The 17,911-nt window shown below is 38.0% G+C and overlaps 1 protein-coding gene across 1 annotated transcript in view; it reads left to right on the top strand.

Moving 5' to 3' along the window:
- Positions 1 to 17,708, top strand: part of RSPO2 (R-spondin 2) — a 186,752-nt gene extending 169,044 nt beyond the window's left edge. Inside the window, exon 6 of the mRNA XM_060393483.1 lies at positions 15,792 to 17,708. Coding sequence (XP_060249466.1) covers positions 15,792 to 15,907 — 116 coding nt within the window. The 3' untranslated portion in view covers positions 15,908 to 17,708. The remainder of the gene's footprint in view (positions 1 to 15,791) is intronic.
- The last annotated feature ends 203 nt before the right edge of the window (positions 17,709 to 17,911 follow it).

Here is a 17,911-nt window from a genome sequence, read left to right on the forward strand (position 1 = left end):
CTCCCTCTCTTCTTCCCAGTCACCACACAACTTCCTCTTGTCCATATTTTTGGTCATTTCCATATTTTATTTATGAGCACAGGAACTGGAAGAGAGATCTTAAGTTGTGCTCTGTCCTAAGTTAATAGGAATCATTTTCCTGTATTTTATGGATGAAAACTAGCCCCTTAAAGCAACTTTGCTGTTCAGTGCAGAATGTTCTTTGTCAGAGCCAGAAAAATAGCATTGATTATTGATGACTCCAAGTCATAAACGTTTACCATAGGAATTTTGCAAGCCTTCTTCAGTTTACAACTTTTAAATTCCCCAGAATTTGTTAGTGTTATTTTAAAACAAACTTGTAATTTGTTGGTTATAATCCAAAAATATACAATTGTATGCTGTAAGACGAACACACATCCATGAAAGTAAGCTGGCCTCTCAACTAATATGCTTAGATAGTCTATGGAGGAGCATATATTTTGGATACACATGCACTTAAATACACACACGCACCTCAGAGAAATTGTTCCTGGTAATTTTGGTTGCATACCTCATTGCTACTGAGACTTTCAGTGAACCAGAATTTAAGATATTTCAATGGTATTATTTTGGTAGAATTTTAAATTCTTCTACAAGAAGACTTGGAAACACATCAGTTGCTCAGTGGTGTCCTATATTTACAATCCCATGGATTCCAGCACGCCAGGCTTCCCTGTCCTGAAGGTCTCCCAGAACTTACTCAGACTCATGTCCATTGAGTCAGTGATGCCATCCAACCATCTCATCCTCTGTCATCCTCTTCTCCTCCTGCCTTCAATCTTTCCCAGCATCAGGGTCTTTTCCAGTGAGTCAGCTCTTCTCATCAGGTAACCAAGTGGAAACACATTAGGGTAATTTAATATTACTTCTAAAAAGGATCAAAGTATAAGTAACTATCTTACATTTATCACCCACACATTTATTTCTGTTTTGTATTAGAATCAAACTGATGGGAAGTGATTTCCAGAAGTTTTCTGAATTCATCCCTTGTCTTCCAACTGAGTTCTAATTAAGCTACTGTCAGAAAAATGGTTACCTAATTTTTGAAAAATGGTAACCCAATTTTTGAAAAGTGGTAAAGCAGAAAGCTTTTCACATCTGTTCTCAGTAACGTTCTCTCTAACTTCAAGAGATAAAGAAATTATTTTGGTTGTATTCCCTGATAGCTCAGTTGGTAAAGAATCCGCCTGCAATGCAAGAGGACCCCGGTTCAATTCCTGGGTCAGGAAGATACTGTCGAGAGGGGATAGGCTACCCACTCCAGTATTCTTGGGCTTCCCTTGTGGCTCAGTTGTTAAAGAATCTGCCTGCAATGAGGGAGACCTGGGTTTGATCCCTGGGTTGGGAAGATCCCCTGGGAGAAGGGAAAGTCTACACACTCCAGTATTCTGGCCTGGAGAATTTTATGGACTAGTACAGTCCAAGGGGTCACGAAGGGTCAGACATGACTGAGTGACTTTCACTTCACATGGTTGTATGATAGCTCTGTAGCTATAATTGTATTAATATCTATTTTTGATTAGCAACAATGTAGAAAGGTCAGGAGCAGATCTATTTTAAAAGATAATTGTTAACATATCCTATGTCCATTTACATCTTTTTTGATTCTCTGTAGTATTTCTCAAAAGTCCTTTTTAAAATAACCATTTTCATATTGAAGCTTTAGGTCAAGTTTCAACACAGGACTTTGAAATGTAGTTTTTATTAAATTTCAGGTGATGTCTTTACTGAAATTATGGTAGTTTGGAATGCAAGTCTCCTCTTGGATATATCTGGTTCAGTGATGATTTATTTTAAATCATTTACATTAAATTTTTTCGTGTTATACATAAACTTTTCATTTCTCATGTTTTTATTTAACACATAAGTCAAATAAAACTGATTAGAACATAGTGATACAAACGAACATAAGCAGCACTTGGGAAATACTACAGATATTTATGTGTATATGTGTGTGTATGTATGTGAAGTAGTTTATTTTGATTTTAGCTTATATATTTAACAGTCTAAGTATACTTTCTGGAGAGTGAAATGCCATTTTCAGTTGTGGGGAAGTAAACTCATTTTATTAAACAGTAAGATACTTGTGGAAAATATAATTAGCTATGTTCTGCTCTTTTGATATCTGGTAATCAAAATCACTGCAGATGGTGACTGCAGCCATGAAATTAAAAGAGGCTTACTCCTTGGAAGAAAAGTTATGACCAACCTAGATAGCATACTCAAAAGTAGAGACATTACTTTGCCGACTAAGGTCCGTGTAGTCAAGGCTATGGTTTTTCCAATGGTCATGTGTGGATGTGAGAGTTGGATTGTGAAGAAAGCTGAGTGCTGAAGAATTGATGCTTTTGAACTGTTGTGTTGGAGAAAACTCTTGAGAGTCTTTTGGACTACAAGGAGATCCAACCAGTCCATTCTGAAGGAGATCAGCCCTGGGGTTTCTTTGGAAGGAATGATACTAAAGCTGAAACTCCAGTACTTTGGCCACATTATGCAAAGAGTTGGAAAAGACTCTGATGCTGAGAGGGATTGGGGGCAGGAGGAGAAGGGGATGACAGAGGATGAGATGGCTGGATGGCATGACTGACTCGATGGACGTGAGTCTGAGTGAACTCCGGGAGTTGGTGATGGACAGGGAGGCCTGGCATGCTGCAATTCATGGGGTCACAAAGAGTCAGACACGACTGAGTGACTGAACTGAACTCAATCAAATTAGAGATACCAAGGGAATATTTCATACAAAGATGGGCACAATAAAGGACAGAAATGGTATGGACCTAACAGAAGCAGAAGATAATAAGAAGAGGTGGCAAGAATACACAGAAGACCTGTACAAAAAAGATCTTCACGACCTAGATAATCATGATGGTGTGATCACTCACCTAGAGCCAGACATCCTGGAATGTGAAGTCAAGTGGGCCTTAGAAAGCATCACTATGGACAACGCTAGTGAAGGTGATGGAATTCCAGTTGAACTATTTCAAATCCTGAAAGATGATGCTGTGAAAGTGCTCCACTCAATATGCCAGCAAATTTGGGAAACTCAGCAGTGGCCACAGGACTGGAAAAGGTCAGTTTTCATTCCAATCCCAAAAAAAGGCAATGCCAAAGAATGCTCAAACTACTGCACAATTGCACTCATCTCACACACTAGTAAAATAATGCTCAAAATTCTCCAAGCAGGCTTTAGCAATACGTGAACCGTGAACTTCCAGATGTTCAAGCTCGTTTTAGAAAAGGCAGAGGAACCAGAGATCAAATTGCCAACAGCTGCTGGATCATTGGAAAAGCAAGAGACTTCCAGAACAACATCTATTTCTGCTTTATTGACTATGCCAAAGCCTTTGACTGTGTGGATCACAACAAACTGGAAAATTCTGAGAGAGATGGGAATACCAGACCACCTGACCTGCCTCTTGAGAAACCTATATGCAGGTCAGGAAGCAACAGTTAGAACTAGACATGGACCAACAGACTGGTTCCAAATAGGAAAAGGAGTACATCAAGGCTGTATATTGTCACTCTGCTTATTTAACTTCTATGCAGAGTACATCATGAGAAACACTGGGCTGGAAGAAGCACAAGCTGGAATCAAGATTGACAGGAGAAATATCAATAACCTCAGATATGCAGATGACACCACCCTTATGGCAGAAAGTGAAGAGGAAGTAAAAAGCCTCTTGATGAAAGTGAAAGAGGAGAGTGAAAAACTTGGCTTAAAGCTCAACATTCAGAAAACGAAGATCATGGCATCCAGTCCCATTACTTCATGGGAAATAGATTGGGAAACAGTGGAAACAGTGTCAGACTTTAATTTTTGGTGCTCCAAAATCACTGCCAATGGTGATTACAGCCATGAAACTAAAAGACACTTACTCCTTGCAAGGAAAGTTATGACCAACCTAGATAGCATATTGAAAAGCAGAGACATTACTTTGCCAACAAAGGTCCGTCTAGTCAAGGCTAAGGTTTTTCCAGTGGTCATGTATGGATGTGAGAGTTGGCCTGTGAGGAAAGCTGAGTGCTGAAGAATTGATGCGTTTGAACTGTGGTGTTGGAGAAGACTCTTGAGAGTCCCTTGGACTGCAAGGAGATCCAACCAGTCCATCCTTAAGGAGATCAGTCCTGGGTGTTCATTTGAGGAACTGATGCTAAAGCCAAAACTCCTATACTTTGGCCACCTAATGCGAAGAGTTGACTCATTGGAAAAGACTCTGATGCTGGGAGGGATTGGGGGCAGGAGGAGAAGGGGACGACAGAGGATGAGATGGCTGGATGGCATTACCCACTCGATGGACATGAGTTTGGGTGAACTCCAGGAGTTGGTGATGGACAAGGAGGCCTGGTGTGCTGCGATTCATGGGGTCGCAGAGAGTCGGACACGACTGAATGACTGAACTGAACTGAATCACAAAGATACTAGGATTCAAGATAACCCAGCAAGTGTTGCAGACTTTTTACAACCTTAGAAATGTGATGTCTCTAATCATCATTAATTTGTGGAACATGCTCTTTAGATTTAATTAATCATCATTAATTGTGTGAAATGTTATTTAGAGTACTTGAAAAGTATTTTTCTTCTAAATGAAATCCATTGCTGCTACTCTGGTGGTTGACACAGATTCACAGTGACCAAAACATTTGTCTGATCTTTACTTGTAGAGACTATTTATTTTGGCAAGTGTTTGTTTACTTTGCTTATTTTGTAAGAATAACAAAGAAAATATGCCCTTGATCGTCTTGTAACAAACCAATGATAGTCCCAGCCCCCATTTTAGGAATTTAATGGTTCAACTGTTTAATTGAATGACCTAATCATAGGATTTGTGGGACTTTATGATTAAAGGAGGAGTGTAATAGTGACTCCATCTTACTTGCTTCCCTCTAAGGAGATCACAGTTATTACACCACAAAGGTGATGAGAGAAAGTATAGCATAATGGATAATAAGAGGGTAAGTTTTGGGACCAGACTGAGTTCAAATCCAGACTCTCCTACTTACTGGCTGTGTCACCTGAGGTCATCTTACCTCTCTGACCTTCTGGATCTTCTGCAAAGTCGGACCAAAGAGAATATCTATTTCATAGGAATATTTTTAGTATGAAATGAGATAACGTATATAAAACACTTAGTCCTGGCACACAGCTAATAGCATCGTGGTGATGATTTAATAAGATGAAGGAAACTCATAGTATCTTTCTGAAAGAAGGAAAAGGATTTGTAATATGTCTCCTCCTTTCTGTGATACAGCCAATAACATTTTAAGACCCCTGGTATCTGTGTCACCAGGTATGAGGGAGTACTTCTCTTGTTTTTCCAATGTTTAAAGTGCCAAATCTGTACCCAAGTAAGGTAGAAGCTCCAAAGTTGATAATAAGTTTAATTTTTTTTCTTTTTTTGTCCAACTCTAGAATTTTGGCAAACCAAATAGATTCTTTCAAAACAGAATATATTGAGTGAATTGATAGCATCTATAGGGTGAAGCAAGTTTGTGGGATATAATCACAGGAGAAATGAACCTGCTGTAACCTGAGTGACCTACAGCATGAATAACCCAGCTTGAATGAAAAGATAAGGTGTGAACATGCCTTCCAACATTGGTAGCTTGATCTCTGCTGCTTTCTTTGAGCATCACCACAAGCAGAACCTTGGGAGGGGAGTCCAGGCACAAAGAGGTTTGCCTCATTTCATGATTTGGAAGTGACCTCTCAGCTGAGTTGGAAGGAGGAGGCCATTTATTTTAAAGGGATGTTTAGCACTCCTTGGGCTTTTCCTGGTTGCTCAGTGGTAAAGAATTCACCTGGAGAATAGGCGTTTGATTTCTGGGTCAGGAAGATCCCCTGCAGGAGGAAAGGGCAACCCACTCTAGTATTCTTGCCTGGAGAATCCCGTGAACAGAGGACCCTAGTGGGCTACGGTCCATGGGGTCGCAGAATTGGACATGACTGAAGCAATTGAGCACACTAGCTCTCCTTTCTCTCTGCTGTTCCAAAGCTCTTTCTCTCTACTGCCCACACCCTTTTCAGCATAGCTTTATGTTCTAGACTTGTATATAATCTTGATTTTGCATTGAATCATGTCTGAAGCTTAGCCAAAAATTCTGGATTTTCCCTCCTGAAAGTTTCATTCAGAAGTGAGTGTATGGCTAGGGAGCCTACATTTAAGAAAAAAAAACAAACCACCTCCCTGGAGGATTCTACTGTCTCTGGCCCATGATCTAGCTCTTGGAACTCTCAGCTGAAAAAGAAACATCCCGGTGTCATCTTCCCTTGAGTTTTACCACAGGTGCACTGTTGATACTGAGTTCAAAATGCTAAATGTGTTGCTTGACCCCAGGAAACTGAGGCTTTGAAGGCCTTTAACCCCAGAGAATAATTAATATGAGAAATGGAGATTGTAGGCCAGGTCCACTGGGGAGCTAATACAGCCCACAAGCACCCTGATGTGTCAGGGGACTGGATGGGGAGGTCGATGCCTTTCTTTGGTCTAGTATTTACTGATTAATTTGTTTGTTCAGCAGCCATTTAAATGATTATGAGATCAAAGACGTTTTGCTGGGCACAAGGGATCCAAAGAGTATAGTGGAAAGAGTACAGGTTTTAGAATCTGCCAGATGTTGGTTTGACTCACTGCTGAGCCGTGTGATTCTGAGCTATTTACTTAACTTTCTCTAAACCTATTTCCTCATTGGCAAAGTGAAAATGATGCTTACCTCGCAGGCTGTCATAAGGATTAGAAAACACACGCGAGGCACCTCATCTGGCGCTAGAAGTGATTTAGCATGTACGTGCCAGGTAGAGTATCTGAAACTTGACATTTTCTTTACCCCTACAGCAATGTCAAGGTGGATACCATTGATATTATCAGTCTAGAAAAGAGAAAACTAAGCCTTAGAAAAAGTGGATCACTAGCTTTGGAGAAGCAGAGCTCTGGTTTGAATCTATGATTATCTGACCCCCAAACCCATGTCCTTAACCATGTGTCCTAGATGCCCCATCCAGTGTCATGGGACTCCCCTGCCAGGCTGGACATGGACTGGCCAGGCATCCATGACTCTGTCTGTGTTTTAGCTCAACAGGGAGCAAGGCACATTGAATTCTTCCCTTGGGAGTATGTAATTCGGGCAAAAGAGATTGAGGCTTTTGTAAGAGGGAGGTGAGCTAAAAGGTCAAGGGAGTTTTTTCAGGGCCAGAGGTCTCTTCATAGTTCATGTGTAAACTGAAGTTGATGGCGAAAGCCCTGTGGAGCCCAGGAAAAGCAAGAGAGTTCACTTGATGATGGGCGACAGAGACGTCAGGTTTTGGCTCCTGACCATATTCAGTGTTAAAATCTTTGCTCTAACTCACCATAGCAGTTGAGATCACTTTGAGTGAATATCTGATTTTTAGAAAGTCTCTAACCAGTATTCTGTGACACATATTGGCATTAAATTCTGGCTATTTGTACTTATTCACAAATTAGTAGCCATGAAATACAAGCATACATAAAATTGCAACAAAAGGTGGCCAATATTTTAGGGAGGGAGGTTAAAAGTACTGCAAGGGCACAGGGGAGGGGACACATTTATGGAGCGCCCATCCCCTCATGTCACCCCATGTTGACTGTCCTCATGTAGGGCCTGACACCTAGGTGTGCCATAGGCTAGACTGATAACCCATGCTCTGATGTGGCTACCATATAGAAGCCAGTACTTCTGTTCTTTTTACTTGTAGGTATGTCTTCAAGTTCCAAATTGTGTGGAGTCCAAATTAAATAAATGCTTGCCATATGATGATAGTCCTAAATATCATTTCTTGGACTTCTTTTTTCATTTAGTTAATGGCTATTGATTGAAGTTCAAGATGAAGGGATTAAATCATCTTATTCAAATAGAATTATCTTAAAAGGTACCTTCCGTTACAGTATGAAGTCAGCTTTGGAGCAACTTGAAATTCTTCTCTGCTTATCCCATCACTCCTAATCAAATAAAATCAGTATCATTTTCTCTGCAGAACTTGATGTTTTTCTGACTTAATTTATGAGTGGCAAATAAGAGTGATGGTTTTCTGCAAATTTTATTTATTTTGAGTAAACAGGGTGCGTGGTTGTACGACATCCCAGCAGAATGGTTTGGTTCTTACATTTTTTGATGATGTTCAGTTACATGAGACTGTGCATGAAGTGCTTAAAATGCGTAGTCTAGAGCAGAATGTTCACCAATACACTTACCCCCTCAAGAAATTTCATAGATTGCATCTTGATAAAAAGTATGGAAAAGAATAAGCAATGAATCAATGCAGTATAAATTTACAGAAAGTCTAAGTTACAGATAAGCTGTCATGTACGCTGTACTTACCAGTTCATAAAGGGTTTTCAGTTAAGATGAGGTCATGGACTTTCCTCCTAGAAGTCTGTCAGAGCAATATTAGTTGTCTAATGCTTTTCTGTCTTTTGAAAAGTAACTACTGCTGTGTCCTTATCCAGGGACTTTTAAAGCTGTAAAATTGAGAGAGAAATACTGAAAGCTGGTTCCAAATCCAGCTCTGCTGCTGATTAGCTGTAGGAACTTGGATGGGTCACTTGAGTTTTGTATGCCTGGCCTGCTTCATTTCTAAAGCATTTAGCAGAGCTGGGCTAGAGCAGAGGGTAGTGACGTCAGGCATACTTGCTGTCTCTCCACTGTTTTGAACACAGCCCACTGACTGAGGCTGGGAAGCCAACACCAGCAGAAGCCTTGGTTAGGAATCATCACCTAGTGATCAGCTTTTGTACTTGATATTAAGTCTCCGTGCATTTCCTGGACCAAAAGATAATGAAGATCATTTTTATATTTACAATTCCATTCTCTTAGATAAAGAGATGTGAAGAGAAAAAGGCCTACTGTTTGCAGGTAGGTTAACTTTCCTAATAAGAAAGTGGAAACCTGAGTTTATGAATAATAGTTTTTTCCTCCTAAGTCCATGTTTGCATAATTTCAGCAGATTTCATCTTAATTGTTTTCTTTCTTCTTCACCTCCTTTACCTTCAAACATCTTTTTAATAGTAATGTAATTACTGTATTTTTCCTCATCCTGCATTTGGCTCATGCTATGTACTCTTTAGTCCATTACAAAGCTTACCATTGCCAGCCAAAAAAAAAGACCTTCAGTTGGGGTTAAAAGAAAGTGTTTAAGACGTGAGAGCCTAAAACCTCCCCTGTATATTTTAAACCAGAGATATTCTTACAGTAAAAGTGAATTATTGCCCCCTTGTGGTAGAGTTATATATTTGTTTTTCCACACAAATAAAATTTTGGACCGGATATTTCAGTCTTCTCTACCCTGAAACTCTTTGTCCTTTACAGTGAATCTAAAGTGGTTATGAAAACAACTTGAGATATTTTTGAAGCCACCTCTCTGTTTATTCTCACTCATCTTAAACTCTATGGAACTTTGTCTAAATTGATTTTCCTTTTCTGTTTGAGGTACCAGATATCAAAGAACTTGGAGTGATCAATATTTTATAGAACAAACTCAGATATTATTCAAGTTACTTTTCTGTAATCTCTATTGCTTCACATGAGTTGATAAGGACTCAGGAATAGTTGTGATATCCTGATAGAATATTCTATCAGGAATAGAAGTTGTGTCCTATACCTGAAGAACAATAATTTTTTCTAGAGCTACTCACTGAGGAAATTTTGAAATACCACATGCAGGACATCTTAGTGGTAATACACTTAATTCATAAAGGTTTAGGTCAACCTCAGGATTACTTTTTCTCTTCTACTCTCATCAGTTTGAACAATGAAATAAGATTTTTAAACTAAATGGGACTTCCCTTTCAGCAAAATAGGCAACAGACCTCATGCCTACTAAATTGTCTCTGAGAAGAGTAGAGAGGCCTCAAAGAGAAAGGAAGCCATTTTGTAACTGTCTTTTTGCAACAAAGAACAGTAAAATTTTACAGATAATACACAGAATTGGTTTATTGAATTAGTGCTTACAAGTTAGTATAACTCTGCATAGGTAGTACGTATTCTGAATTCTGAATCATTTTCACATTATATGTTCAGAGAAACCCATTTTCTTGGTTATTTTTTACTTTGGATGGTTGTTACTCTCCACCAATGGCCTTGTAATATGAACAAGATAACTAGTAAGTTATCTCCAGATTGTGTGCATATTTTAAAAGCACATGCTCTTTTTTTAATATATAAAGATGAAAAGATTAAGTGACTACTTGGAAGTTTCAAATTATGATTTGAAATTCAAGATGTCTAGTAAAGTTTCCTTACTAGGTGGTTTGTTATTTTTCAACACCATGATGTTTATTGGATTGTCCCTAAAATTTTCTCAAAGAAAATTGGATCATAGTCATCAAACAACTATTGAACAATTTGCTAGTCCTTTAAAAAGACAACAGTCTCTCTGTGAAATGTTTATAGTGGAGTGCATTTTTTAAAAACCAGATAAAAATACAATTAATGAACTTTGTACTACTGTTATCAAGGAGTAAATAGACTCACTTCCTTTACTTATTCTAGCTCACTCTCTCTAGCTTTCCAGCTGATGTAAATAAATAACCATCAATATGTTGTTCTGAACCATTATGAACAGTGGTAAGATTTTAATCTTGGGCTGTGTAGAATATAGAGGGGTAGGTCCCAGTCATGTTCATCATATTTGCCTCTTTGGACTCCTTTCTAGATAAAAGAAGCTTTGTGAGCTTAATGTCTAAAATATTTAGGTAGTAGTTCTTAAGGTTTCATGGCTTAGATACTTTTGTGACTGATGCCCCTACTGAGGAACATGCTTACCACCACAGTATGAATGCTTTTGAACAACAGGCTTTTCCTTATACTCATTATGATAAGTTTTAGGGACAAGTTATAGTAGTACCCCTAGGAATAAATTTGTCATGGCCTTAAAATACAAAAAACTTCATAGCTGAAAACAAACTATTATTTCTGTAATCATAAAAAAAGAAGTCATGAAAAATTTAGGTAATTTGCAATTTTTCTAGAATAATAGTAAACATCTCTTACATGTAAATCTCTGTCCAACTTTAGGTCACTTTCCTATGCTAGATTTCTAGATCTGAGTCAAAAGTTAAGAATATTTTTAATGCTTTTGTATACATTGCCAGATGGCTTTTCAAAAAGGCTGTATCAATTTTATATTCTCATAATGCATCCTGATGCCTATCTTATCACAGTCTCGCTAGCTTTTACATATTTTAAGAATTTTTGCAGTGACAACTCATTCTAGTTGGAGGTTTTAATTATGAGATTTGATTCTTGAAATATACTTAATAGTATTTTACTTCCTTTATGAATTATATTTGTCTTTTGTGTGTTTATTTTTAGCTTTTAAAGTATTTCAGGAAGCAGCTGGCACTTTTCCAGAGAATTATCAATCACTCTTGAATAAATAAATCTCAGTTGCTTTAGTTTGCTATCGGGCAAACTGAAGTTGCTCATACGAAAAAAGAGAAATAACTCAATTTCTGTTTATTGTCTACATCTCAGTCCTTGTGGCTTTAGATGTTGAAGCAACCTTATGTTATGCATCCAGCACCCCATCTGAAGTCTAAGATTCATTGAGTCAGTAGTTACAGACTTCTAGTCCTCAGTTTCAGCTGCTTTGAAGGAGCACTGGAGGTGACTTCCAAGTCCCCATACTGAATTTCATAAATACAGTGAAGCCCAGGTTCCAGTCAACTTCACAGACTTATCATTAAAATTTAGTAAAAATTGGTACTGGTTTCAGGTGATTAGCCTCTTCATCATAGTTGTGGCTATAACAATGGTAATTATGGTCAATTACATTTGCATAATGTGGCTTACTTTGCCCTGTTGTGTGTGTACATGTGTGTCTACAGAGAGAAGCTTTTATCTTTTTCCATAGTCACAGCTACTGAATTTATTTTTCATTTTTTTTTGGCATTATATTTACCATAAGGAAATCTTTCTCAAAGCACTTTAGTAATCAAAATGTAGACCCTAGACAGCCACGGTATGTTACTAATGTATGTACAAGAACCATTGTTCCAATGATGAAAAGACTCTAAATATAGTAAGAGGAAAAATCATTTGAAGACCTTCCTTGAATTAAGGAGCTTATGAAAGAATGGAATTCATGTTTGACTGGCAGTGGAGCCGGTATTTTCACAGCTTCATGTAATTTGTGAGTCTGACTGATACCTTGGTTCAAAATAATCTATCCTATTTCTGATTCTAATAGCAGCAATCTACAGCTAGATGTTACGAGTATTTCCATAAGGGACTGTTCACCTTTTTCTGTAGAAGAGTTGATAGGTTATCCTGTTGGACCATTTCCACATGTGTGCAAGTCAATGTCATTATGTTGGTTAGTGTAGCTTTGATAGCATCCTTCTAACTTTGTTCATTTTGATGATAATCATGTCTCGCTCGTGATATTTTACACATCTTTTCATCCTAGGAACACAACCTTTTTACATAATGCCTCATAAGCTTCAAGGGGAAAGATGGTTGTAGTATCTTTATTTTATAAATGTCAAAACTGAAAGTCACAGCCATAATGTGTTACTAGACAACTCAGTTACAAGACTGCCTACCTACAGGGTTTCTTACCTCCCAGAGGGGCCTTTCTCTATTAAATGCAATGTTTTCCTTAAAAATTGTAATATCTGGGCCAGTCATCTTCTTGCATTTACATAACAGGGCTGTTAATATTTGCTCTGTAGATCAAATTCTGCCTGACCTTGAAGAGATTCTTCTAATAGTGACTTAAGACAACTTTCAAGTACCTAGGATATGCAGAATTTTTCACTGGAGTTGAACATACCTGAAGGCTGACAATCTCCTCATAAAACTCAAACCTTTTCTGCTTTTCTCTTGTGAACTAAGAAAGTTAGGTTCATGAGTTGAATTACTCTTTTGGTGACTGGCATCATATTTGCCCTTAAATGCTTAGGGTGACTGTGCTTGATAATGTGAAATAATCTGAAAGTACAGAAGTTATTCTCTGAGTCTAATTTCATAGTCACAGATGTTGAGAACTTAAGTGGAAATGAATTAACATGCTCACATGTCCAATATAACTTACCTTCAAATATATATATTTTATTAGGTTTAATCTTCCTAATTCTTTATATCTAAAAATCTTAGTAGAGTTCAGAAAATGTGTACAAGACCCCTTCCATACCTTATGGTAGGTTATATTTTAATAGTTTATTACTCAGAGTTGGCTTAAAGTCAAAACAACCTACTATGGACCACAAAATGTTTTCAGTTCATTTAGGACTGTCCATGGTCAAATCTTGGCTAACCAGCTTTAAGCCTTTGGTGTTTGCAATATATCCTACATGAGAAATAGGGCTGACCAAAAGCAAAGCCCAGCAATGAACCAATAGCACAGAGATGTCATTTAAGAGAGAGGTCTAAGGCAAATTTTAGGGTTGCAATAAAATCTCCCGAAACATCTCTAGTTGGAACCAGTACCATATAACTTATTACCAGTGTGATAATCATACAATCATATAAAATAAGTTTTCAGAAGCATTTCTGAATTTTCTGCCACAATATGAACTGCCTTATGCAAATACTGAATAACTTCCCTACCCCACAGTGTTCTATCAGCTAGCAAACACAAAAACACTTGGCACTTACAGTTACATCACAATAATACATTAGGTAAGTGACATGAAAGTAACCTTCTCTTTTCAGTCATTAAGCATGGATTTGCTGTTAGTGAAAGTAGGGGACATTTAACATTCAACTACATAATTTATATGAAGAGTTGAAATGATGATTGTGACGTTTTCTTTAAATAATGTATATTCAGCATATATCTTAACAAATATTAAAATCTAGGAATGTTTGCATAAATATTTTTTCATTTAATTTTGTTTTGATTCTAAAAGAAATTCCAGCCTTTAAATAAATGAAACAGAAATGGACTGAATTTTTAAATGGTAGTCACCAGTGAATTGTTTTAATGAAATATTTTTTTTTTAGAGAGAACATAGAACTAAGAAAACCTTCATTAAACTTTATAAGTGGAGCTTCTTTTAAAATATACTATTTTATGTTAAATATTTCTCTGCCCTCATTAGGTGTGTCTCATCATTAGACACAGTGTTACTAAATAGTTGTAACTTTACAGTTTCTTTGATTAATGAAGGCTTCCACTAAAGTTTCACTGGGTAGGATTAACTACATTTAAAGATGGCAAAATGCCATTATAACATTAATGCCAGAATTTAATGAGAACCAGAAGTTAACTTCAAGGACATTTATAATTTAATATGAGGGTACCCTTATATTCTTATTATTTTACCATAGCATCCTATCTTTGTTCTTGTGATAAAAACTTTAACTCAGCAAAGTTGTACTTATTGAATACCAACTATGTGCCTACCAGGTGCCAGCATCTCATGAGTGAGACTATTTTCCATTCTCAAACAAAACAGACCATTTCTGATCAGAAAGAGGTCGTGTCATCAGCCACCTTCTCCACTCTCTGGATTGAAAAGCTGACCAGCTATGTCTGTGTAATAAAAGGATCTCAGGAATATTGGATTTCTTAAACGTAGGAAGGATGGAGATCATGGATTAGAATGGGATGTTCTATCTGTGGTACCAAATACCTATACCTCACAGGAAGAGAAAGCTTACGTTTTGTGGAACTACATGATAAAATTGGAAGTAGGGACAGGTAGAAGGGGAAAAAGAGCTGACAGGAGGATTCTTTTTACTCTGTTGTGAAGAAGAATGTTCCTGTACTGAAGGTGTACAGTACCAAACTACAAATGCAGATGAACTTTCAAGCTCCTTCCTGTTCACAAAGTCCCATGGTTCCTATGTGCTTAGAACTCAAAGAGGGCAAAGGACCTAAAGCAAAATCTATGTTCCTTATTCTTTTTTCTCACAGTTCGATGTAGACATACTTGCAAAGAAATGTTGAGACCTTATGAAGACTGGAAATGGTAACCACAAAGTGGAAGAAGTCAAATACAGCAGAGACCAAGGGAAAACTGCATCCCCAAACTCCTGATGGAGGAAAACCTCAACTATTTAGCTGTGGTCTGGGCTTCCTAGTGGCTAAGGTGAAAAGGAGAAACAGGAATAACAGGGTGTGACTATTTTTTGGTAGTAAGACACACCCCTACTAGTTCCTCAGAAACAAGCATTTTTCTTGCTCTCAGTAAGAATACCTTGGTTAGGAAGATTTATATAAAAAGCCATAAACCACATAATAAATGATGTCCCCATGAATTTTTTTTTATAGAAAATAAAGAGGTATTCCACATATGTCATTTCAAATATTGGCCTTGGAGAACACTGAGGGAATAATGTTAAAAGCTAGACATTTTTTTCTCCCTTGGGACAGGGAGAGGGGCGTTTGAAACTTCTGGTATATTTACTGTAGATAAATGCTTATTTTCTTTTGACCCACTGACATGTGGAGCAGTAGAAAGATGTAAAGATATCTAGCACAGGGCAGCATTGTTAAAAGGAGGAGGGGATAAATGGAATTTTTGTGGCAGAATGATATTTGCAAGACTGATCAGGCCGCTGGGAGGTTTTTAAATATGCCAGTTCCCTGTAACGGGAAGATCAGTCTCTGAGACAGCATATCCAATTTAGTAAATTATTATTATTCCATCAAAATTAATGTGAACAATTTTCTCTTTGAGGCTGCTTTTTCCATAGGTGATGTTTTCCAGATGGGCTTTGTGTAAAACTCTTAATGTTTTGTGTTTTCTTTCTGAGAGCAAGAGCCTTTTCTGACATGTCTTCATTTCTTTCTCTTCCGGTTATTGTAGGGAAGAGAACTCCAAAAGCAAAGGAGAAAAAGAACAAGAAAAAGAAGAGGAAGCTGATAGAAAGAGCCCAGGAGCAACACAGTGTCTTCCTAGCTACAGACAGAGCTAACCAGTAAAATAAAAGACATGGAGGGTGGAGGTTTTGCTTTGTTTTGGGTGGAGGGCAGGGGGTGGTGTTTTTTTTGCAAAAGTACACACAGCTACTCTCCACTTTTGGATGTGGTGGCGGCATTTGTGCTGCTCTGACCAGTACCTGTTCCCAGGAACCTTGGGAAAGGAGGACCCGCAAGCGTGGGCTCTATGTTATTTATGCTTTGATTTGCATCGGGAGACTGTGAAAGTGGGCGATTGTGACCTGCAGCCAAGGCAGCAGGAGTGAATTGTAGAGCGTGTGACTGGGTTCCCTGTGTGCCCCGAGGCGGCGAGGCTGCCTGCCCGGAGGTGCAAGGCTGCAGAACCCCCACCCCCTCGACTGGAGAACTGACTTGTGCATATTTATGGAAGGACGACCCTTGGCAGGCAAAGTGCTGTTTCACTTGTGACCTGTGTTTCCCACGTTGTGCATTTTCAAGCATCAGTGTATGTGGATATCTGCCTAGTGTTACCACACATTGTTCTCAGCATCTGTTACCTTCCAACTGTTGTGTCCGGAGACTGCTCTTAGCAGCAGGAATTCCTGCTCAGTTTCACAGCAGCTCGGATGTGTACATACCCTGCTGGGGCTGCATATAAACCTCTTATTTACTGTATATTTATGCTTTTTTTCTGTGTCACAAGTCATACCCAATTAATGTTATGTCTCCCGTTTCTAGTGGTTTCTAACCATTGTCCCGTAAATGACTGTTCTAGTTTTGCGAATTGATGAGTGTTTTGCTGCCCCTTGAAACTTCTCTCTGTGGGCTTATTTCTCATTGTAAAGATAGGATAAGCTAGTTTGTACATAGGATCAAATGACTCCTGTCAAACAATTTGAATATCAATAGACCTTCCCCACTCCTCACCATAGCTAACGCATGAGGCATCTGGAGGTCAGAAGCCAAAAACTGCCTTTGAGTTTAAGATGTGATGACTTGATGAAACACAACTGCATGAGCAATTATATGCAGTTACTTATACTACTACTCATGCAGTTTCACAGGCCAGCTAGAGAATTTTTCAAATTTTTACTTTCAAACTTCAATATGTATAGCTTTTATTTAAAGCAGTTCCTGACTTGCAATGACAGAGCACCTACCAATATTCTTGGGTCAGTGCTGAAATGACCACCTCATGAAACCATGCATAGAATTGGAGGCGAAAACACGAGGAATTCCTACAATTACTGGTCAGATCTTAACAGGGCCCCCTTGAACCAGAATTTCTGATTCAAGACTGAGAGAGGAACCCTGTGGAGACTTCCCAGGTGACTTTCAGAGTAGTTGTTTTCAAAAACACCGTTGTCCACTAGGGGGTATCAGTTCTTAGAGGGTTTTGATAATGATGCTTCTTCCAGAAGCATTATTATTTTCTTGGATGATCCAGAAGAAAATTAGAACCAAAAGGAATGGTTGAAGATTTTTTGAGGGGAAAAAACAAAGCAAGGTAAAAGCCTTTTTTCTCACCTTGCATTGGCTAAACTACCTCTTTGCATTTTTGTTTAACTTTTGAGTCAAAAGCATCTTACCAATAAGTATAAATGTCATGTACATCACTATGAAAATAATATTGCTATGAGATAAGCCATATATGAATGTTGTATACAACTTTAGGGTTTGCATTTAATCCTAAAGTGTTCACTTCCTTTCACATCTATTTAAACTATATTCCTATTTACTAAGTGGGGAGGGGGCTTCTTTATATAGTGCTTCATCGTTAATAAATCAATACTTGTTCTGTTTCTGAGATGTTCTTTTTGTGCATTAAAAAAATTCAAAATTATTTTTGTGGACATATTCTTTTCTTTAGAGATACATTTGGGGGGGAAAGCAATATTTTAGCAACTGTATCCCCAAATAGTGGTCTTTAAAAAAAAGCAACTTTTAAAAACCTGTGTTTTAAATACATTGAGGAGATTAACTAGCTATAAATTGCATTGCAGCAATGGAGTTGGACATGACTGAAGAGACTTAGCATGCACAAAG

This window comes from Ovis aries, chromosome 9 (assembly GCF_016772045.2).
Source record: "Ovis aries strain OAR_USU_Benz2616 breed Rambouillet chromosome 9, ARS-UI_Ramb_v3.0, whole genome shotgun sequence".
Taxonomy (NCBI): domain Eukaryota; kingdom Metazoa; phylum Chordata; class Mammalia; order Artiodactyla; family Bovidae; genus Ovis; species Ovis aries.